The 25,177-nt window shown below is 40.0% G+C and overlaps 2 protein-coding genes across 2 annotated transcripts; one reads left to right on the forward strand and one right to left on the reverse strand.

Moving 5' to 3' along the window:
- Positions 1-1,610: 1,610 nt before the first annotated feature.
- Positions 1,611-11,474, forward strand: hsf2 (heat shock transcription factor 2). The gene is made up of 12 exons (XM_053336794.1): positions 1,611-1,815; positions 2,265-2,373; positions 4,444-4,571; positions 5,177-5,301; positions 6,206-6,281; positions 6,459-6,520; positions 6,715-6,793; positions 6,986-7,119; positions 9,515-9,811; positions 10,191-10,293; positions 10,593-10,659; positions 11,024-11,474. Exons 1-12 carry the CDS (start codon positions 1,723-1,725, stop codon positions 11,362-11,364), a joined length of 1,614 nt encoding a protein of 537 aa, XP_053192769.1. The 5' UTR covers positions 1,611-1,722; the 3' UTR covers positions 11,365-11,474.
- Positions 11,475-14,495: 3,021 nt separating this feature from the next.
- Positions 14,496-24,311, reverse strand: serinc1 (serine incorporator 1). Its single transcript, XM_053337009.1, has 10 exons — positions 24,186-24,311; positions 21,124-21,285; positions 20,167-20,360; positions 19,176-19,255; positions 18,947-19,084; positions 18,294-18,463; positions 17,967-18,057; positions 17,704-17,845; positions 17,350-17,574; positions 14,496-15,640 (listed from the first exon to the last, which is right to left on the reverse strand). The coding sequence occupies exons 1-10, from the start codon at positions 24,222-24,224 to the stop codon at positions 15,502-15,504; spliced, it is 1,380 nt and encodes a 459-aa protein (XP_053192984.1). The 5' UTR covers positions 24,225-24,311; the 3' UTR covers positions 14,496-15,501.
- Between the last annotated feature and the right edge of the window lie 866 nt (positions 24,312-25,177).

Raw genomic sequence — 25,177 nt, forward strand, 5'->3', positions numbered from 1 at the left:
TTGCATTGTGTGACTACTGCAAATATTAGCAGTAGTGATTTATTTTGGTCCTTACTTACAATTTTCCAAAAAGAATGCACATATAAATAAATAAATAACAATAAGCAGAAGTGGAAGTAACAAATTACAAGTACTCACATTACTGTAATTGAGTAGCTGTTTTGTTTACTTGTACGTTTTTTCCCCAAACACAGTCATGTTACTTTTATAAGATATCATTTAAATGGTTTAAATGAAGTCAAGTAGTTATTTACATTTGTACATTCATCTGTTACTGATTAAATTTTTAATTTGTGCTTTAAAATGGATGTCGCAAACTAGAAAACACCCCGTCTTGGACCAGACACCAATCAAAAACAGGCCAAAATCAGATAAAAATGTCATTACAAAACAAAGCTGCCAGCACCGAACAACAGTCAGCAGCAACCAGAATTTTCTTCTTTTTTAAGCCTTACATACTGTTCAAGGTCAAATTTGGCTCATTTGACTCAACATGTAAGAGTTGTAAAAACACCATATACACATTTCTTTTAGCTGGACTTTTCCTAATGTGACCCACAATTATAGAAATAAAATGCATTTTTTGCTGATACTAATACACATTTTTAAATATGATGGTGAATTTATGAATGTGAATTTGTGTAGAGACTAATAATGAGTCAGAATATGAACAGTATGTAAGGGTTAAATAGATCCAGGGCTTTTGAGAAAACATTCAGGGCTGCAGCCCATGAAGCCACCCCCTTGCTCTGCCCCTGGTGTTAAGCATTAAAGGAATATTAATAATAACAATAATAATAATAATAATAATAATAATGAATTATATTTGAAGGCGCCTTTCAAAGCACTCAAAAAGATAGATAAATACATATGAATATGACTACATAGTGCAATAGGCCTAGTACAATAAATAAACAAGAATGTGATTTATAGTTAGTGCGAGACAGAGCATGCCACTCGGTATAAGTGCGTTTTCAGGTGAAATTTAACGGTGGAGAGTCAGAGGTATTAAGGAAATCATCGAAAGATAAGATCACCAGATGTGTTTTACTTACTCTATTTGAAAGCAACACGATTTTTTTTTTAATTTTTGCATTTTGTATTAAGTGTTTTAGGTACATAAGCCATTGCAGTAGTCGTTACAGACCAAAAGGTGGCGATTATGCACTATTATAGTCTGCTACAGCCGCACAAAGACTAAGAAGAAGAAGAAGAAGAAGGAAAAAATTTAAACACTCTGTGACCTAAGCTTCACATTATATAGTCGCAACATCTGCGTACAAGAAAAGCGTTTTTGATGGTGAATCCTGATGTTCTCTGTGGAAAATACATCTGAATCAGCGTTTTGGAACTATTCGATACATGAGTCACGTGACCTGATGTATCAACTCTCTTCTTTATAAGGCTCTGGGTGGAGAAAAAGGCAGTGAACCCCCTTTTTATGTATTTCGCATATTCATTTTGGACATTTTGGCTGTTGATGTGGGACACGTAGACAACTCTTTTTTTGTGTGTTGTTGTTGCCTGCGTGGTACTCCACGTGAGGATTCTTACGTAAACACCTCTCCGACCAATCCGCTTCTCTTCTAGAAACGGAAGTTGTAAGACATTGGCATTTTCCTTCAAAGCGACACACTTCTCCAGCTTCTCACTCAGGAGTCAAAACACAGCGAATATTGCGCATTTAAAGCCTGCCTTGTATTTTCTCTTTAAACCTTCGACATGAAACACAATTCGAACGTCCCAGCTTTCCTCACCAAGCTGTGGACTCTGGTCGAGGATGCAGACACCAATGAATGTATTTGCTGGAGTCAGGTAATGCTAAAAACAACAACTATGCACACTTTAGCATTGCTGTTAGGAAAGCTAACGCAAAGACACAGCTAGTTGGAAGGAGGGGCGGGAGAGGGGGGCTTAGCCTTGAATTAACGTAGCGGGTAAGTAAAGCATCTCGCCACACAATAAGCATGAAAATGAGTAGTTTATTAGCCATGCATGCGACGCCACCGTCTTGTTTTTTTAGCTAATAGCAAACAGCTAAACCATCTTTTTCCTTTTACCTATTGGTTAGCTATAAACTGATAATATGCCCCTGCGTCATCATATTGTCATTTCAGTTTTGGAGCACTGAGTCATTGTAAAAGCTCAGCACAGTGTTAAGAGGGAGGCGTTCAGTGACACTAAAAATACATCCATTCATGTTAACGTTAGCCCCCTATAAGGAGCTGTTCTGTGTGTGTCATGGTGGTGTTGATTGTTTACAGGAGGGCAACAGCTTCTTGGTGTTGGATGAGCAGCGTTTCGCCAAGGAGATCCTCCCCAAGTTCTTCAAGCACAACAACATGGCCAGCTTCATCAGACAGCTCAATATGTGTAAGACTGCATTTGTGTTTTATCTTGTGTTAGTAATTACTACAGTACACACTGCCTGCCTTTGGACTTATCCTAACCTTAACCTGAATAGGTTTGTTTGATTCAGTAGTGACACAAATACAGCTAAACTTATACTATTAAGTTTAGTTTAAATATAAGTATGTAAATAGCCTGGCAGGTCAGTGTCCCAGTACTGACACATCTCTACATAAAGCCAAAAAGCAGGGACAGAGATCAGTGTTTAGTCAGTGTTGAACAAAGCTAGACAAATACTGTAGTATCCACAACACTACATGTAAACATTTTATAAGCTGGGGCATAGAGATGCTTCATATTAATTAAGCGTCAGAGACACAGTGGAGTGGTCCAGTGCAGAATATTAGACTCATCGACCATTTCATTAGGTACACCTCTAATTCAATCCAATACAACAGTTCTTTCATATTGATTTTTTTCAAGTTGGTACATTTTCAGTTTTTGTTAACATTGTCAAAAAGTTGATAATTCTACTTTATGTTTATTACTGAGGTCATACTAAGTGGTGGTGCGGAACAGTGAATTGTATTGACTGGGGTTCCTAATATTTTGTTCCTCTCATGTATGTTAATGGACACCCACTATGACCTCAGTAATAAACATAAAGTAGAATTATCACCTGTCTGATAAAGTCAACAAAAACTGGAAATGTATTAACTTCTCAAATGTAGCATTTAAAGGAGATTAGATTGTACAGGTGTACATAATGAAGAGGCCAGTGACTGTATATCACTATATGGCAAATATATTCAAAATCACACGTAAATAAACCAATGTTCAAATCAAATAATAATGGCCCAGTGTTGTACATTACATAAGACTCAACTTCTGTGTGATACCAATAAGGAATGGGCAATATGAATATGATGTATTAAATAATAATAACATAAACATAATAATAATGTTTTAAATGAATGTGTAATGTTAGAGGCGTGGCTCATAGTGATAAAAGAACAAAGAATTATCAGCAATTGTGCAGCTCCCCTTGGCTTTTCACAGCTTTCAAATGAGTTTGAACTCAGCAGACACACTTAGTGGTGGATTAGCTGGTGGACATAGTGGAGCATTTAGCATCTGAAGTGTCAAATATTTCCCTCAGGAGTTGGTAATGAGCAAAAACAGATCTAAGAAACAGTGAGTTACATTCACCAGGTGGACAGAAACAGGACTCTAAATAAATAATAACGTTGCTCTGAGTGTGATGATAAGCCAGTGTTGTGGCCAGAAACAGTTAATGATAGTTAACTGTAGGTAGATAGTTAGAAACCTTTCAAAACCAATTGAGTGTTTATTTGTTAAAATAAACAGGTTTTGGCTAATCCAGTGAATGAAATCCCTGACCAATGAACGTTCTTAATCACACTGATGCAAAAATCATTTTAAAAGATACAATATAGCTGTTAAGTCCTGTTCAGTGATTGGCTACAATACCCAAAATGGCCTTAGACAACCAGAGACATTAAAGTGTTAGCTGTCATGTATGTCATCATCTCTGACAATAGATTCATTACTTAATGTCTTATGGTATATATTATCTAAGTTTTCTTAATTCCAGTCAATTGGAATTATAATAATAATAATAAATATATTGAATTATTGACCATTCCTAACAAATGTTACCTACATCTGAATATTTGCTAAAATATTCACATGACAAATATTCACCTTAGTTTCAGTTACAGTCTTAACACTGCAGATGGGCTGTGCTTTGAATGGATTGTACACTGAAATACCACAAGAATAGAAACTGTACTATGCAAATCAATCTTATACTATAGACCAGTAGTTATTGTTGACAGTGTAGTTTCTGGTGTTCATCTGTTGACATAAACCTCCCAAGAGACAAAAGACCAAGTAAAAGACCATAATAGAATACCAGTGTACATCACACATCACCAGCAATTCAGGTCCTGACCGTTTTGCATTGTGCCCGGTTGAGTGCTTTATAATGTCCTCTGAGATATTCTCATAGGACACTTGTGTTTGTGGTTGTATTTAACGTGTCACTGTGTGTATTTGTGTGTCTGTGTGCAGATGGATTCCGTAAAGTGATGCACATTGACACAGGCATTGTGAAACAGGAGAGAGACGGTCCAGTGGAATTTCAGCACCCCTACTTCAAACATGGCCAGGATGACTTGCTGGAGAACATAAAGAGGAAGGTGGAGTGTGGTTAGCTATTTGTACTGATTTTATTGCTGATGGAAATTCTTTGCTGATTTAATATTGTCTACTGTACTCTACTCTACTGCACTCCACTCTTCTCTACCCTACACTACACTACCATACCCTGCTCTACTCTATTTTACTCTACTCCATGCTACTCTACCCTTCACCACTCTACTCTCGTCAGCCCTACGTAGTCTACTCCACCTATCTATTTAATCTACCTACCTACCTACCTAATCTATCCATCTATCTATAGTCCTGCTATTACATAATCACAGGTTCTTAGGCACTGTGCCTGATTTCAGTCATAGAGCAGGTTTAAATTCATATAACACTTAATTCAATACATTGTACACATTTCCTCTTGGACAATTTTTCAGGCTCACAAATCTTTTCTTACTTTAACCACTGCATAATTGATTGTTTAAAATGTAACCAAAGACTCTCAGTGATTCCAACAGTGCTTGGTGAATGTCATGTCTTGTGTAAAACACATGAATTTGACTGAGATCACAGCTGTTCTGCCATTTATGTTTCCTCCCACTCCAGTGTTGAGATAATGTAATGGCAAGATTTGATTGCAATTTCTGTCTTTCAGGTCTCCAACACCCGGCCAGAGGACAATAAGATACGACAGGAAGACCTGACCAAGATCTTAGCAAGTGTTCAGAGTGTTCACAGCAAGCAGGAGAGCATCGATGTCAGGCTGGCAACACTGAAGAGGTCAGTATACAAGTCATCACAGAAAGTGGAGAGATCACGATCAGAACACAGATCAATGTTGATAACTCAGTCAACGTTAGTGGAGGGTCTGTATTTATTAAGACTCTCTCTCTCTCACTCTCTATTGCACTGATTGACTGAGACCTTGGACTAAAAACATTTCTACCTCAGAGCAGGATCAATCAGTGGTTGAAGGAAGGACAACCGATGAACTTAACAACTTCGCTTCGAGCTTCCGGAAAGTTGACTGGTCAGAATAGAGTGGGCTCATCAATAAGGGAGTCTTAAAGAGTCAGGAGCTCACACGGACCATTAAGAGACAGAGACTGAACTGAGGGGCTCGGTAAAAGGCTGTTATGAGATAAATGAGGTTTTTTTAAAACTGTGAGACATGCAGTGTTATTCTAAGTGTAAAAATAAAGAGACTGAAATGAGCATAACCTCTTTCAGCATTGTTGGTGTGTCAGTCCCTTAAGGGTGATTATTTTTTCTCCTGTATTGCTCAACTCCATGACTCCACCCCATGAATGTCAGATTGTCTAAATACTTGTAAGTCACTTGAGCGCTGACAACAGCATCATCTACTCTGACAGGTCAGTGCAGATGCATTGATCAGGCCAAAAAAATGATCCCAAGCCCTACTGCTCCGATGTTTAAAATAGGTCGCATAAAAAATAATGACATTCTGAATGATCTGTCAATAAGTTCATTCACATCAAGTGTCCCTAAAGCATCTCTCCTGTGATAGAATGTATCTACCTGAGCACCGTCTCCTGGAAACTTAGGGTCACTGAGAATTTTTGGCCAGTTAGGAGTGATTTCATCCTCCTGGAAGCTTGATAAATCAGTACCCAGTACTTCATTCATTCAAATGCAAATTAACCTATATCATTATATGGTTTAGAGAGAATGAAGCACTGTGGAGGGAGATCTCCGATCTGAGACAGAAACACGCCCAGCAACAGCAACTCATCAAGAAGGTAAGGTTGGGAGCATGTTGATGATTCATTTAGAGATCCCACTAATAATCAAAGTAAAAAACATAAATCAGAAAAGCTGGCTCATTCTGAATACACTGAATAAACAGCCTTTTCTCCCTCAGATCTCAAATCCAGTTGCATTTTCTTCTAAATCTTTGACACTTTTCTTTTTTTCAGTTGATACATTTCATCGTCACATTGGTACAGAACAATCGCATCCTGAATTTAAAACGTAAAAGGTGAGTCATTACTGCTGCAACCTGGAACTTGATTCCTTCATGAAACAAATTCCCATCATGTTATCAAAGCTCAAAATGCTGCCTGAAAAGTACTTCTGTTTGTTTGACCACTGCTCATTTGAATTTACAGTAATATGTAAATGATGAAGCACACTGTGTACTTGCACTAATATACTATAAATTATGACCTACAGGCCAATTCTTATGAACAGCAATGGAAAGAAGTCCAAATTCATTCATCAGCTCTATGATGACAAAGTGTGCATGGAACAGGTGAGTAACAATCACTACCCACTAACATAAACATGGCAAATATCAACTGTAGTGTACACCAGTGAATTGTTATATTCTTCTTATCATATTTTATATATTATACGTTAAAGTAAATATTGTTGAATATACCATATGGGAGAAGTAGTGAAAAGGGACTTCTATACTTTTTGACTACTTGTGTGTCTTGTCTAGCCATCTGTCAACAGTCTGAATGGTGTGAAGGGTTCAGAGATATCAGATGACGTTATCATCTGTGACCTGACGGAGAGTGAAGCTGAGCTGTCTGCTGAGGTCACAGAGGAGTCACCCAGAGCCTATGAGCAGAGGTAACACTATTCACACTGTTGGTATATGTTATACATGAAGGTAAACTTGGAACAGTTTCACAGTGGCTTACCACAGTGTCTATGTTAGTGACCTCCTGCTTCTATGTCTGCACTGCTGGATAAACTGTATTCTCACGTCATCCATAACAATCTGGTACAGCTCAGATAGTCCAACCTGATGATGATGATGATGATGGAAGAGATAGCATGGCCTCAGTGATTGCAGAGTAGAAGTGCACCATCATTGAGTTTGACAGGCAGAACCCTTCAACTGCTGCAGGAAGTACATCCTCTGTTGAGCATTCTTGGTGAGGCTGCTGTTGTTTAGCCACCACTGGAGGTCCTGGCTAAGGATGGTTCCCAACAAGCAAAGGAACTCCACTGTGTCAACTAGGGAAATCACCCAGGTTAACGGGGGCTGCATTCCTTTTGATCCCTTTTTTGAAATCCACAACCATTTCCACTGTCTTAAAAGTGTTGACCCCCAGTTGGTTTGACCACACCAAAGTGGTCAATCTCCCCCCTGTAAGTAATCTTATCCCCACCAGTGATGAGCCCAGTGAACATCGGCAGATTGCATAAGACACATGCAGCTGGGAGAGCTTGTCCTGTAGCAGGACTGGTATGATTTTGTTAAAGACCATGTTGATTATGTTAGGTTGATTGTGCTGAGTTCCACAAACAGGACTCTGGTGTAGGTTCCCACAGTGTCCAGATGCTAGAGGATGTTTACTGCAGAGGTTTTAGGAGTGGCTCTGTGATGGATATAAAGGGGACTCCACAGTACAAGGTGCTCAAAAGACTTCATGATCACAGACATCACAGGTAGGCGGTGACAGACCAAGTCAGGCATTGCAACAGGGTTGTATGATGGTATGCGAGAGGGTTCATTTGTGCTCTTGAACATAACCACTGAGAAACGCTCAGGAAAGAATGTTCTATTGATCTGATTCACCAGCTTTCTTGCTACCTCTGCTACCTCTTTTCATTCACTCTCTAGCTCTCTCTCATTCTCTCACATTATTAGAAATTAGGTCAGGGAGCCAACAGTAACTTAATTTTTACCTTATAAACATTTACAGTAAAGAGAAATGTTCTCCACTCTTCCTAGTAATATCTTTGTTCTCCCTCAAGATAAGATTAAACAGCACTGATGAGTCTTGATTGCTGGCTTTGATTGGCTAGCACACCATGACGTCAGGTTGATTCTGGATTAACTGTCTTGCTGCAGGCTGCTAGGGCACCACTGCAGCCAAAACCCTTGTAGCCTAAATGCACTACCCCCATTCAAATGAATGGGAGGACTGGCATTTTCACCACATTGAGAGAAAGAAGTGGTGGTCAGTGGAGAAGAAGACAAATAAACACACCCACAAGAGACTAGAGACATCCCTCAGGTGAGCTGTCAAACTTCTGGTTAGCCCTCTGCTTACTTGAGCAAACTGCTACTTGAGTGTCTTCAAATATAGGTGTTGCTCATCTCTCACTACCTTGCTTAAACTATATTTAAACAACTTAAACTCACCTCTGTTCCCACTCCTAAATGTTTCCTCCTTTTCCAACCTTAGCTGTTTGAGTTCTGCTCTTAGAAAGGGTTTGTTGTTGTCTGAAACACAGAAGCTAATGTATGACATCACATCCTCTGTGTATTCATCCAGACTGGTGGTAGCACACCTGAAAACATGAATTAAAATATAACTATTAAATAAGCTTTCAGTGTACCGAATCATAGCAATTAAACTACACACTTAACTGAACTATAAATAAATCCACATCAGTATGTGCTTGTTTGCATCAATACATAATGCGTTATTTGGGTATGGGTGTACTGTAAGTCCAAATGTGAGTGTTAGTAGGAGCTCTGTGTCCAAGGGTTTCCACCAGTGTAATGCAGAGTTGACCCCTGCTGGGCCTAAGAATCTGGGATTTAAAAAAATACTAAGTAAGATGTGTTCTAAACTAAAATGTGTGATACAAGTAGCATAGGTTCTTTAAGGAATAGCTTGGTGTGTAGCAGTCGATAGAGAGAGAGAGAGAGAGAGAGATAGAGAGAGAGAGAGAGTGTGTATGTGATGGTAAGGGCCGTGTCTACTGGAGCACCTACCATCTGAGAGCAAGCTGAACAGGCAGAGAGTTACTGCTGAAAACCAGACCCAGGGACACATGAGAATACCTGCTAGCTAACAGTGAGCAGGAGGGAGGACAGACATGTCACTACACTAACGTAAGCCAATACATTTATAAAATATAAAAAAAACATTTCATTACTTTGTTAGTGTCTTTTTTTTCCCCCATTCGAATTATATTTGACCTCCGAAATTGGTTCCAACAGCCCCATTGTGTATCAGTCAGTAGTGTGTCTCTCATAATAACATGCTGTATGAAACTCCTTCAGTGATGTAGAAATCGTGGAAGTAGAGCTGGACAGTTGCACAGGTCTGACAGGCGAGACGGAGGCGAGCACCACCTGCACAGACGACACCAAACAGACAGAGGGCGCCGTGTCAGCGACGGCAGAGGAGCAGAGGAGCAGCACTTCAGACAGCAGCGGACCAAACAGTAGCACACCGAACAGTAGCGCCCTGCAGCTCAATAAACCATCAGGCCTCAGTCTGGAAGACCCTGTCAAAATGATGGACTCCATACTGAATGAGAATGGAGCGATATCACAGAACATCAACCTGCTTGGCAAGTAAGTACATGAAGGTAGACCAGGAGAACAATGCAGATGGTAATGGACACATCACCTATGTGTCCTTCACTTCATTATGGGTGTTTAGACAGTGGCTGTTTTATTCTCTCAAGCCAAAGGCCACAGTACTGAAACCACTCTACAGTCTGAATTATTCTGGAGCAATGTGTTCCTGATATATTGGTGATGAATATAAGTGCAGAATAATAATGATCTTAAAAATAATTTGCAAGATACTAATTTTGTGTGTGTGTGTGTGTGTGTGTGTGTGTGTGTGTGTGTGTGTGTGTGTGTGTGTGTGTGTGTGTGTGTGTGTGTGTGTGTGTGTGTGTGTGTGTGTGTGTGTGTGTGTGTGTGTGTGTGTGTGTGTGTGTGTGAGGATGGAGCTGATGGACTATCTGGACAGTATTGATTGCAGTCTGGAGGACTTCCAGGCCATGCTTTATGGAAAACAGTTTGGCTTGGATTTTGATGCCCTAGAGGTAAAATGACATCACTTTACACACTGATCAATATGTCTGCAGACTGTACACAACATATTTAATTGGTTCCCATTCATGGTTATTGATAAGCTGAGAAACTCACTGTTGAGAATGTGACATCATGTTTACATATTCTGTATAGAGTAATGTGAAACTATATCCATTATTACTACATTACACCACAGTACATTACATTGAAGAGTGTTATCCACTGCATTAACATACATGAAGGAACACTTCCATTTTTAGGCCATATCTTCTTCTTCTTCTTGGGTTTCATTTCCTCTCTGTGTTTCCAGGAGAGTGTGTCATCCAAAGAGAACACAGCACAGCTGAACAGAGGGAGGACAGAGGGAGGTAACACAGGTGAGTGGAGCTACACACATTCTGGCCTCAGATGACCTTAAGAACTGTGCCTGCATGATTTTTGTATAGGGCTGGATGTCGTTTTTGGACACCAGGTGTCACTGTTGAGCCCTCTGGAGGTGTTGTGGGCCTATTAAGGAGAGTGTCATGTCCTGCGAGCTCAACAAAAATGTTTGAATACTGGTACTGATATCTTGATTTCAATACCAGTTTGTGAGCAATACTTGTGTTCTAAAATTGATTTTAACAAAAAGAAATCTACTAAAAATGAGTCCTAATCTCTATTTTTCTATTTTGTAATTAAAAATGGCACAGTTGAATACCACTTCAGATAGATCAGACAGTTTCTTTTGTTTATGTTCAGCTAAGCAGTTGATCCAGTACACCACCTGCCCCCTGCTGTCCTTCTTCGATGGCTGCACCCCTCCCTCAGAGCTGGACTTGGGCGGCAGCAGCAGCAGCAGCAGCACCGGCGCCTCCAACCCCCTCCTCCAGTCATCCTCCAGCTCTGGCACCTGCGTGGACGCCGAGCCACCCGCGGAGCTGCTGGACACCGGCCTGGAGCTGAAGCAGCCGGGCCGTAGCTCCCTGATCCGCCTCGAGCCTCTGACGGAGGCCGAGGCCAGCGAGGAGACCCTCTTCTATCTGTGTGAACTGAGTCCCAGCGGCCCCGACATCGACTCCTCCCTGCTAGACCGACTGTGAGCAGCAGATGCTGATGCTGATCCCACTGATGTTGGCTCGCCACAGACTACAACCCCTCTCTCCTCAAGACAGTACTGACAGTTTGTCAATACACCCCCCCCCCCCCCCCCCCACACACACACACACACACACACACACACACACACACACTCACTCACACTTCTCTGTCCTGAGGGTGTGTTTGTTGAGTTGTCAGAACATTAGAGACCTCCACGCACACTGAAGAACTGCTGCAGTTTGTGCCTCATATGGCTTTTTTTTATTGAAGATAGCAACTTAAGTTACAGAAACATGATTCTATACCACTGTAGCCCAACTTATCTTAGAAGAGATGTGACATCTCTAGTGATGACATATAGTGATTCTGCCATTAGCATGTAAATAAATAGGACCAAGGAAGGTTCAGAAAAGTCCACACATTTTCCTGCCACGTGTCTGTGTTAAACATTTTTCGTTTTTTGATTGATAGGAGATAGGAGATTTTTTTTTACTTGAAACTTGACATGAGGCCCTCGCTGTGACCGGTGCAAGGACAGGACCTGGATTCTCCTCCACACAGCTAGCGGTCTCTGCTCTTCAAGTATCTGCACCGCATGACGACATCAGCGAGGAGGCACCTGACCGCTTATTAGCCGTCTCAATCTTCATTATCTATTTATTGCCTTTTTTTGTTGTTGTTGTTTTGTTTCTTTTGCTACATTTCTTCTTCATGAAGCGACATTCCTTTTAAAATAGCGTTAATCTCAGCCAGATCGGTTCGGTATGAGGGTTAGGGTTAGGGTTCAGACTTTTAGAAGATTGATTTAGTTCCATTTGTTTCAATGAAAGCAACATTCTCAAGGGCACCAACAATGTAAGCGAGATGCAGATAAATCATTTCACAGGTTTCTACATCAGTGAGTGGTTTATCTGGTGGGGCAGAGGATGAGATAGACATTTTAAAGCAGAGAGTACCAAAGATGATCGCCAGTCTGAATGTGTCAACTAGTTCTTGGGTTCAGATGTTACATTGGGGAGTGATCTGACAGAGGTGGCTCGTGAAAAGCAACAAAACAATGGAGCATGACGAGTTAAGTGTGTAAAGAATGCAATATGTGTGTGTCCACTAGCATCAGAATATACTGTAACTTCACAATCTGAGCTTTAAAGTTCCTTCTTGACCTCAGAAACCACCAACTGAGAGACAAGAAGTTCATTTAACGGCAACTCGGCAAACTTCTTCCACATATCCATTTACTGTGTATTGTGAAAACTTTGCAACAAATGAACAGTGTGTCCATATCATTTTTGTGTCATTAAACCCTGATGTGGTGATGCTGCCGTCCAGCTGCGACCGTAAATCAGAGGTGGAACTTCGGTATCATCAGGCGACATTGTTCATGTGTTAGTTTGAGTGAGAAATAAAGAGTGACTGTTTTTTTTAAATTTGATTTGCTGAAGTAAAATAAAAATGAGGGAAACAGCGGACTCCCCAAAAAACATCAGACAAGCTTCAACCAATGTTATTTCATCTTTGACACAAGAATGCAAGAAATGCATTCATCTAGTACTTGAGGATGTGTCGTCATGGTTTTATAGAGGTTCAGTACATGCATGATTATATTGAAACAGTTGAAATGATGAAATGCTCCAAATTGAACATAGATAACAATATTTGAATCAGTTTGATCATTTTTGCGATCATTTTTCCCCATGTAGCAAGTTATCCTAAACACATACTTGAACAGTAACAAGACCAGGCCGTCACGTTGTCAAGAAAGCTAAAAACATCACATTTTTAAATATACACTCCCTAATTTTAGTCCTCAAATCTCATAGCTTTACCTGTTCTGTAAGTCAACACCGCTCACAGTTTGGAAACAGGGAGGGAAACTGACATTTTTGGAGGTGGCTTGTAATCAAGTGTGCTTATGTGAGCTAAATGCAGAACCCCTGGATCTCACTATGGAACAGCTGTAAATGATTTCACTCAGTTTATTGATGTACAGCTCGTGGTGTTGCCTCGCCTCACTATGTTCATGTTGTGATCAATAGAAGATTGCTCTCTTGTGTCTGTTTCTAGAAGTGCCTGCATCCTGTCTCCTTTTATTCTGGTAAAAGCCAGAGAATGGCTTCCTGTCACCTGACCCCATCCTTCCATCCTTATCCCACAATCTGTCATTGTTACAAGCCTTGCAGTTACAATAAAGCATAAGTAGTGTTCATTTATTGTTCTTTGAAGCTTTATTGCTTCTTATTTTGCTTCAGGAGACTAAAACAAGAGATCAGTTCATTCTAACAAAGCCTGAAACTATATAGATATCTCATTTCTCTGTGTCATAGAGTCCAGAAACACATCACAATGTTACAATAACATGTTTGTTTTCATTATTTGTATGTTTTTATTATGCAGGAACTTGCGTGTTGGGAAGTAATTAAAATAGTTAAATTACTGATTACATTTTAAATACAGTAACTAGTAATCTGTTACCTACTAGAATTCCAAAGTAACCTTCCCAACCCTGTATACTTGATACTGCTTTTATTGTTCATGTAACAGGTTCTCTGAGTGATTAGTGGTCTCTCCAGCTTTGTACAGATGGCATATGTGGGGTGGATAAATAGTAGTCTTGACACAATAGAATGTTGTTACGAACTGGCTCAAAGTCCATAACAGAAATGGGAATCACACATGACAACATGTATCTAAAATAATATTTATTACAAACATAAGTTAAATAACAATGTTAATCAGTTATATCAGTCATGAATGCAGTGTGTGGATGAGTGAAATATGTGATGCGATATGTGCCAACAAAACTGAAACCCAAAAGTCTAACCCATCTGGTTGGTGGAGGCCTGGAAGGAAGAGAAGAGAACAAGTAATTACAAAGCAGCTGAATAGGCTGAGGCCTAAACTACACAGGTGTTTACTGAAGCATTCATGAAATATATGAAGCCTAATCGATGACGCAAGTTGAAATTCCCTAACACTGTTCATACTGAGCACTAGAAGATCCATAATGAAATAAGCTAATACGATGCTTCAGCCATCCAAAGGAGTCAAATCAAGTAGATATCTTTCAACATTCCAATCATAAGTGCAGTTTTTGTTAGTATACTTCTACTGCAGCTTTACAAGGAAACTGAGGAAACACCATGAGGGACTTTGATGCTAAAAAGAAGCAAGACACAACAGACATGGTTTCTTTTCTCTAAATTTTATGAAATGAGTTACAACATACTTTTACATGTCAAAAAAAAAAATCATATCAGGATAAAAGCTGGAATATATAGCCAAGAACACGCTTGAGAAGTCTGTGACAAACTACATGCTAATGCTAAACAAATAACTTACCTAAAAGTTAAAACAATCCACTTCTTTTTTACATTTAAAAGTCAAAATTCAAAAGTAAATCAGAAGCAACAAAAACAGGAATGTCTTTGTTGTGCATGAGCTGAGGAGTGCACAGGCTTGTAAGAGCTTAGCTTAACACTAGATAAACACTAGATAACTAGAATACCACACACACACAAACACACACAATACACAGCACTTGTTGCTTGTCTGTGATGGAACTAGTTATTAAACTGGATAGTGATCTCTCTGTGCCACAGCTGGAGTCCTGCTCATTCATAATTTAGTTCTTGTACATATAAGCACTCTGTCTGTAGTTTCTATGTAATACTACAGACAGAACAAGTTCAACTGTTGCTGCCCACAGATCCAAACAATCCTCCTCGTAAAAAGCTTCATGTACTGCTACTGTTAATGTCACATCAAGTTTCAATGGAAAAAGCATGCAGCTCTGTTTTTAAGTGAAAGAAAAGTCAATCACTGGAATACACAGGATATATTTACAATGGCAACAGCATGGAGACTACGACGACAGGCTGCAGAGCATTCACAATGACACTATAGGATTAGATTGGGCTGCAGTCAGAGCTGGGAGACGTTTCAGAGACTCTTCGTGAAATTGGCCCACCTGCCAGGATGGAGCTGCAACACACTAAACCAGACCTGAACCTTTTAGCCAGTCTGAGCACAGCCCCGGGGGTTTAGCTACTTTCACTGATTTTGCTGAAACAAAAACACGGGTGATGCAGAGCACGAACGGCAGGACAGGTGTGTGTGTGTGTGGGGGTGTGTGTGTGTTTTCAGTCAAAGTCTCTGTTGACCAGCACCAGCGGAGCTGCCAGCGTCCACACATAGAGGGCGATGCAGATCCAGCTGGAGGAGATCTTCACCCACACGGACGGCCACTTGCTGGTCATGGCCTCATAGTTTGAGTCAGGGCTGCAGAGAGAGAGAGAGAACAGCATTATAACAGTACTTTGTTTAACTTGACTTTATAGAGAATATTTTGAAACATAGACATATACATACATATTTCTAGGCTATATATATATATATTTCTAGGCTATATACATATATATTTATTATGGCATGCCGTTCAGGAAATTAATATTTGAATATATTGAATGAAACTCTGAATATATTGAGTGAAACTCTGAATATATATATATGAAACTCTGAATATATTGAGTGAAACTCTGAATATATTGAATGAACCTTGAATATATATATGAAACTCTGAATATATTGAAGGAAACTTGACTGACGTCATCAAGGCACTGGCACCATCTTGTATTATAACCCATGCAGATGCGTCAGCAAAAATGAGCGCGTGCTTTGATTGCAGCTATTTTAAATAATGAAGAGGCCATAATACCACAATAGTGGTGGGCCGTTATCGGCGTTAACGTGCTGCGTTAACGTGAGACTCTTATCGGGCGATAAAAAAATATCGCCGTTAATCTATTCTCAAAGTTGGGTTGGGAACTGGGTCTATACTAGGCAAGCTATGATGACTTTCACCTTGATATTGTAACGTCCCTCAATAACCACAAACAGAGACGTTAGCCGGTTTAGCTGGCTTTTTATTCTTGACTGTTACTCAGGCTACTGTGGCCCGTAGCCAACGCCAAAACAACTAAAACCTAACATCAGTAGCTCACTAGCCACACACATGCTGCCGTCTTCATATGCAGAGGCTAACAACAACAAACACATCTACATGCTAGCTGCAAGGCTCACTCTCAAGACGCGTTCACAGACACTCGGAAAAACCAGCACTTTAATTGAACAGAACAGAATCTGGCTTAAACTCTCAAATTTATAAAACACAAAACAGTAACATGCCCAGTTTGTTACAATATTTTAGCGCAGATGTAGTGGTAGCGTGGAGATCTAGTTTGTCACCAGAAAATGTGAACAAGCTGGTCTGCCTGAGTGACTGGTGGAAGAAAGGAGAAATAGGGGTTGGACTGATTGACACAAAGCTACTGACTGTAAACAGTTCATCACGACCTCTTATGTAGGCCTACAGTTCAAAATTCATGTTTAACTGAATAAACAGTTAGTAAACACAAGTACATCTTATTGAATAGGATTTATTTTCCTCACCAATTATCATAGTAGAACAGCTTTCTCAAGCAGTTTGTGATGCATTTTGGAAACAGGAGATGAGCCCCTGGTCTAATGTGCCACCTGGCTCAAAGACGGTTCACTCAATATATTCAGAGTTTCACTCAATATATCATACAATATATTCAAATATTAATTTCCTGAACAGCATGCCATAATATATATATATATATATATATATATATATATATATATATATATATATATATATATATATATATATATATATAGCCTAGAAATAGCCTAGAAATATTGCAATATTATTTATAGGCCATATTGCCCAGTCCTGTTCTGAACAGAATGTCACTGTCTATGACCAATAGGTATGTCCTCTCCCATCCCACGCACACCACCCTGCTGTCAGAAATATCCACTAGAACACCAAATACAGAATCAATCCACTGCTGAAAATAGTCCCTGAAAAATGCACTAGCTCCTCCTTGTTAAGTAACACTTAAAAACTACTTAATGGGATTTGTTGACAGTGTGCAATATCTCCTCTGCAGTGTGAGGCTTACCTGTACCAGTTGGTGAGTGTCATCATGATGTAAAGTGAAGCCAGGAACAGCATGAAGTGAAAGAAAGAGTATGAGTAGGTGACGCCATCCTTCTCATTGTCTACAGCTCTGTTCATACGGCCTTCCTCCTCAAAGTTATCGCTCTGTGGCCCGTCCTCGATCAGAGCCGACTCGTCACTGGTCAGAGTCAGCTTGTTCACCTGGGCGTTGGATGAGTTACGAATACTGATGGAGCACAGAGGAAAAGAGAAGACATGGTGATATTAACTGCTGGGTCAAACAACAACTAAGAGACTAATTATTCCTCTGCAGGCTGATTATCAACAGCTGGATTGCTGCACAAGGTTTCCTCACCTGGAGTAAAGGACACACATGAGGAACAGGATCAACCCCACAATGCCCTGGGCATCCCACCACTGAACCACATGGACCTGACCTGCAGGGCTGGTGCTGTTCAGCCCGATAATACCCAGAAGGCTTGGGTTGCATTTCCTGTCTGTGAGATACAAACAAGAGGAAACATCATTAGTAGATGACTATGATTTGGTGCAGTGATATGATGAGGTTAGTAGATAGCACAGACAGGTAAACACTGTGGGCAAGGTGAAACATCTTACCAGGCTCGTTGGTCATGGCAGACCAGGTCAGGTACATGGTGTACAAAGTGACCAGGGAGGACTGCAGCAGACCAGACCTGGGCTGAGACTCCTTCACACAGACAAACACAAGCAGAAGCACATCAGATATGTGTGTATTATGTCAGTCTCACTAATGCAGTTCTTAACATGTCCCTTGTATGGTGATGTCAGCTCAATATAATTATGAACTACATATATATACAAAGCTTAACATGGTACTTCTTCAGAACTGAAAAAGTGCATGTGACTCATCAATAACTGTTCCACACACACATCCCTGACTAAACAATTGTAAGTGGTATGAACCTGGATCTGAGGCAGGATGGACATGATGGAGGCACCGACACAGAGCAGCATGTTGATGCTGATGAAGACCTTGTTCTCAGTGCAACCATCAGAGTGGGTGTAGTAAACGTAGAACAGAACCAGTGACACCAGTGACAGAAGGTAGTTGATTGCGGTGACGGAGAGCAGAGCTGTGAACACACAACACAACAACACAAGCTCATTATAGCTGCTGACATAACAGGACACACTGACTGATCTAAATAGAACAAATACAGTACTTTATTTAATTCAACTTAATTATTCAGGTACTTTATTTAAATAAATGTTTTAACAGTACTTTAACTTAGTCATAACAGTACTTTATTTAAATTAATTATTCCGATACTGTATTTAAATAAATGTTTTAACAGTACTTTAACTTAATTATAATAGTACTTTATATAACTTAATTATAATAGTACTTTATTTAACTTTAATATTACAGTACTCTATTTATCTACACTTGATAATGTTTTGCTGCTGATGACTCATCTCTGCCTGCTGTCATATAAAACAGTGAAATAATCCATGTTTCTACTTCAAACATCTCTATGAGAGCTGATGTGCTATAAATAACACTAAGCTCTTTTAAGGTTGTCATAAAGCATCCATGTGTTTATTTGTCACCATACCTGCATACCAACAGCGAGAGTTGCCCTCCTCCATCTTCTCCACCCAGGACTCGTTCCAGGAATGGGCAAAGTCAATCAGTAAAACCAGCTGGATGAGAATGAAGCAGAAGGCACCAGCCATGCCGATGTAGAACCACACTGTGGGAAACAATGACAGAGCATGTTACTACCTGCTCACTAAGACATTCAAGATGTTTTAGGACAAATCAACACTAGACTAGACAGTTACCAGTAGTGAAGGGACCCTCTGAGATGAAAAATGATCCAATAGTGATGGCAACAGCTGCAGCAAATTTGAAGAACCAAAACCTGCAAAACAAAGGCATTGCTGGTATGAGAACACTCCTGATACAGCTCAACAATTCTTACTATACTATATCATTCTGACTATCAATAAATCGTTTCAGTTATTCATCAAGAAAAATGCCAAACATCTAACTTCAGTTTTCTCTGTTTTGTATCACAAATTTCAAACTCCCAAAGAGGTAGAATCCTACTGAGTTTGTTCCAGGTTATTAAATGGTAAATGCACTGTACTAAATCCTCTAAGACTTCAGATTAAAAACATGAGTGTATTAAAGGGGACTCACTGACTCTACATATAAAGCTCAGTTAGTTCTACTCAGATCAGTTGTATAACAGCCTCTATGGCTGTGGTAAACAGTAGATGGACTGTACTTATATAGCGCTTTCCTAGTCTTTTGACCACTCAAAGCATTTTTACACTACATATCAAAACACCCATTCATACACTGATAGCAGGGGCTACCACACAGGGTGCTAACCTGATGAAACCTGGCTTAATAACAGTGATTAACAGTGATAAACAGTGCATGTACTTCCTTAGAAATGTGAGGCCAAGTTTCTTTTTAAACTAGTCAAAGTAACTTTGGTCAGCTTTGTGAAGCCTGAAACCTACATGCTGCTGCTCCTGACTTTAACTTTGACCTATTGAGCTGGTTCCTCCTTTTCAGTGCAAATTGCTGCTTGCTGCAAATGTTTATGTGGATTTGCATAAAGGGGCATGAAACTGGGGTTTTCAGCAGTTTCTATATTACAGTTGAGTCCCATACATTTGAATGAGAAAGTAATATTTGGACCCCACTGTATATTTATTTATATTTATATGTATGTATGTATGTACGTATGTATGTATGTATATATATATGAATGTATGGATATGTATGGATACATGTATGACTGTATGGATGATGACTCACCCATTGTGCAGTGCAGCACGAGGGTCCTGGCTGCTCTTGACTTTGATCATGAGCAGAGAGAAGAGCAGGAAGAACATGGCCATGCCAAAGCAAACACGGTACACAGCCTTGTAGCCGACCAGCACGTCGCAGTTAATATGACCCTCCACGCCAGGAATGGTTGTACCCATCCCTCCTTCACAGAAACCTGGAATCTACAGAAATACACAGGATTTGACATCATGAACTAATTAGCAAAGTGTTTACTGGAGCTAATAAATCGAGTTAGAAACAGTGCATTTTCCCCCATAGACTACTATACAAACTGATTTCTTTTTGGAGTCAGTGGAGTCTCCCCCTTCTGACCATTGGAAAGAATGCAGGTTTAAGGGACTTGTCAGACAGGGAGCTTACCCACTTTGCCACGAGGCATTTTTGTTGTTGTCATATTCTAACAACATATTCAGTGGGGGAAAAAAGAATCAATAAAAATAACATAATATAATCATTGGACCAGTAGTTGCTGGACATCAATAATATACACACAGAAGTCACAGCATAATAAAACACCATCTAGTGTTCTAGTTATTTTGTGTCTTTGTGTGTGTGTGACACATCATATTAGCAAAATATCTGTATCGTCCAATAATTCCTCTTGCTGAGACCGGTTATTTTCGGTCATTAGTCTGCCTCAGACAGTAGTAGCAGCAGTAGCTATGGAAGTACAGACAATTCTTATTATTAAGTAGTTAATTGTATAGCAGGCTGAAGGGATTTTGAAGCAGTCAGTTATCGGCCAAATTCTTATTTTAAAGATCGGTATCATATCGGCACCACAATTTCACAATCGGTGCATTCCTAAAAATGACTTAGAAAATGGATCAATAATAAATATAAAAACAGATGCTGATTCATTTTCAGTCACTTGAGTAATGATTCATTGTTTCAGCTGTGATGTATAGAGTGTATGTATGATACCTTCTTCAGCTGCTCCTCCATGCCAGGCATCAACATAATACAGGCAACGCCCACTCCGAGCAACAAGAAGAAAGCATAGATGAGACGAGTCACGGTGGAGTTATTTCCACTGGGACAGCAGCGACACAGCAGGCAGGGGGCGCTGCCACACAGGCATGGGACCTGCACAAACACACACACGTCAGTGTTCAAATGATTCTTCTAATCACATTAATAGATAGAGATGGAGACAGAGCAAAACTAAGAATACGTACACTTATTTATGAAGCTTCTTAGGTAACAAACAAATTTGTGAAACTTTTTTTTTCTTTAACTGAAAAATGGTGATTTCATAGACTTCTCCATCCAGATCACATTAGACCAATCCACATCAAAACCCACTATACTGATAACAACAAATAATTGTCTAAATAATAATAGAATCTAGATTTGACAAGTCTAAGTATAGTGTATGTAACTGTTTTGACTTCAAGGCGACATGACCAAAATCTCATATCACGTTTTAAGTCATTTTATATCCAGATAACAGATATCTATCCCGATATCGCACATTTTAATTTGTAGAATAAATAGTTGGTCTGTGTCATCCTGTCCGTTGTCGAGCCATCGTTTGGGTGGATTAAATTAAATTACCGTACTCTTCTTGGTTTTTTTTATTCTAGTAGATTTTATTGCACTTACAGCAATACAACAAGTGCAGTTCTTGTCACTGCAAGTACTTAACCTGGTTTATTGTCTCTCTGTGTGATTAGCACACATACAAGAAGGGCTCAGCTTGACCCAAGTGAACCACATGGCTCTTTTATAGAGATCCTGCATCATATCCGTAAAGAAGATCCATCCTGCCTTTGCTTTTATACACTGAACCAACCAAAGCCAACATAATGCTTTTAGATAGCACGCCAGCATTCAGAGGCTTGATGCTGTATTCATATGAAAGCAGGCGGTGCATGGAGCATTACAGATTTGAGTGGAGGTGTGTGGTGGTGTTTGTTTGTGCTGAACATAACTACTGTGAAACAATTAGAAAATAACCTTTTATTGGTCTGATTCAGCAGCTTTCTCACTGCCAGCGATCCCTTTTTTCATTCACTCTCTAGCTCGCTCGACCACATCTGCTAACACAACAGCATAGGGGCAGGGAGCTGATACATTTTAACAAGCATTTGCATCAGAGACACTGACACTGAATTGAAATTAAACTTTAAAATTTTGCTCTATAATAAACAAAAATAGTGTCTCCTTTTTTGCTGTCATTTATAGTCGCTGTCTCGCTGCTTCTCTCATCTTCCTCAGCAGGGGTGGGGCTGAGCCTCCATGTGAGCAGCAGACAGACAGACAGACAGCGGTGGAGAGTCGTGACAGCTAAACTCTTTCATTACTGTAAGTGTAATATAAGCTTTGTGAGTAAGAAGCAAAGAAGAGTACTATAACAATGTAATCCACAGACTGCAAATGATGTGGGATATGGGACCTTTAATGTAAGGTCCATTAGAGAGTGTGCCAGGAAAGCTAAAACACATCATCCACTGATGATGAAGTCAGCAGCCTTGGGACTAAAGCAACGTGAGATGTGATGCAGTGCTGGAATGAAGCTTCATCTCTGCTGAGCTGGCAGAGCATAGATTTTTCGGGGGGGGAATATTTAACGTGACATTGACAAAGTTCAATAAACATGACACTTAACCTCAGCTTGTTTGCCTACCAACTTCAGAGCCTGAAGTGTTTGCTAAAGTCTGTGCCCGTTATCTGTCTATAGATACTGGTGTGGTGGAACTGTACTGTTGTGCTCGTCAACGCACATGGCAAATCTATTCAGAGAGATTTGTTATTGACTGGGCTGATTGAACAGGAGTAGTTAGGGGGACATGCCTCAGTTAGTGGAACAGATCCACATTAATTAACACAGCAGGAATGATTCAGCAGTTGACACAGTTTTAGATATAACTGATGTTGACTTGAAAATATGTCTGACTCTGTTATTGGAAAACATAGAACATAGAACGCCTAAACGCTGACTGCCAAGTAATGTCCTAGACGTCGGCTCAACTTTCAGTTTGTAACTATTTTGGAAACATACCAGACGTATGTCTGTGTGTGTGTGTGTGTGTGTGTGTGTGTGTGTGTGTGTGTGTGTGTGTGTGGGAAGGACGTCACACCCGAGAATTTCCACTGATAGCAATGCCAGCTGATAAAAACGCATTTCGCTGTATTTTGCGTATACAAATAGCATAGCAGCATGTCCATAAATATAATTTGGACAGCGGTGTGTGTGTGTGTACGACTGATATAATGAGAACACAGAAATTCCCACTTCCGAGTAGTACTGGAACGCACCATCACATGTCGCAGTAAACAGCCTGCTGACAGCGGCGGACTGATACCTGACTCTGTTGTTGACATGCGGCGGTATTGCAACAGCTAAACCTTACACTGATCGTTGACACCGTGCTTACAATCTTTACAACACACAAACACATCTCAAAATGCTACACCCATAACGCAATTTTAGTTAAACTAGGTCATCATTTGACAAAAACAGTAGCGAGCCTCGACGTGTTTGTCTTTATTTAGGTTGAGGTTTGCGGGTTTCTTAACAAAGAACAATATGTCGTTTATCCCCAACGAAAGCTTCTGTTGATGTATGAGTCTATTATTAATCATAATTATTGACTACAACCTGTGTATATTGACTAAACAAAGCGTATTTATTTTGTCTGGCTCCGCCGCCGTGGAAAGGTCCGGTGTTATGGCGAAGTCTGTTCCCCCGTCGATATGTGTTCCCACTTGTCCATAACCCCAACCAGTCGTCTTCTGATGTGCTAAACCTTAACTCCAACTAGCTAACCTTAACCATAATATGTGGTGCTATGAGAAACACAATTTTAACAGTAGGAAAGGGGGAATATTATTCGAGGGGAGGACAGACTTCGACATAACACCGGCCTGCGGTTTGGTGTAACTGCGCAGTCATGACAGCACTTATAAGAACGAAGCAGCGATAAACAACATGAATGATACTGTCTTTCTTCGCTATCGAGATAAAGGTGTGTATTACTTACCCAGCTTGCCATGGAGCACAACCCCAGAACGGCTCCCATGATGGTTGATGTTTATTCTTTCTTGTTGAGACCAGAGATGGCTGCGTTACCCAGAAGATGGATGATGCTTTCTGTTCTAGCTTCTACTTCTTCTCTCTCTCTAATACAAGGTTTGGGGGTTAAGATGCAAACACGCATGTTGCTGCCCCCCACAGGACAATACGGTGTATTGACAGCAGAAAACTGAATATCTGATACAGTGATTTGAGGTCCATGGACAGATACTACTTTCTGAAGGAATAGGGATCCGTTTTAATGAAATTCCACCCCTCATTTATGTATTTGTTCAAAAATTTGAAAAATATTATTATGCAGACACAAAAGACAGACACTACAGTTGGTGCACTGATCACAAACCCAGTCAGTTCTGACAAAGATGCTTTATTTTTTACTATCAATAACATTTTAAGCAACATTGTTTACAGTGATTCAGTGCACTACATCCAAAATAATACAAAAAGAGGAAAATTCTGACCAATTACAGCTTTATTTTCAGTCCAGTCCAACGCCCTGTGGTGTTTCTGCTGTCAATCAAAGCCGTCCAACACAACAGAAAAAACAAAAAACAATGCTCCTATGCTTCACAACTGCTGTAAAGTGAAAAGTGTAAAAAGTCTTACATGTATCCTGTGCTGGCATGCACACTGAGCAATAAAAGCCAAACCTGTGGCCTCATTCATAAAAGAGTGTGCAGGATCCAAAAGTGTACACACAAAAGCCAAAAATGGTGTGCACCAAAATATAATCCGATTTATGACACTGTGCACACAGATGAATGCAAATATGTTTCCCTTTATAAATCACAATCAATTTGAGAATATGCGCACATGGACAAACCTCATATCCCACCCGCAGCTGGTAATGCAGTCAGTGCAACAAACAAGCAATTCCTAAAATTAAACCAACTGCTCAAACATGGCAGTAGATAGAAGAAGTGCATTGCTGCAGGGTAT

Source organism: Scomber japonicus, chromosome 17, assembly GCF_027409825.1.
Source record: "Scomber japonicus isolate fScoJap1 chromosome 17, fScoJap1.pri, whole genome shotgun sequence".
Classification (NCBI taxonomy): Eukaryota; Metazoa; Chordata; class Actinopteri; order Scombriformes; family Scombridae; genus Scomber; species Scomber japonicus.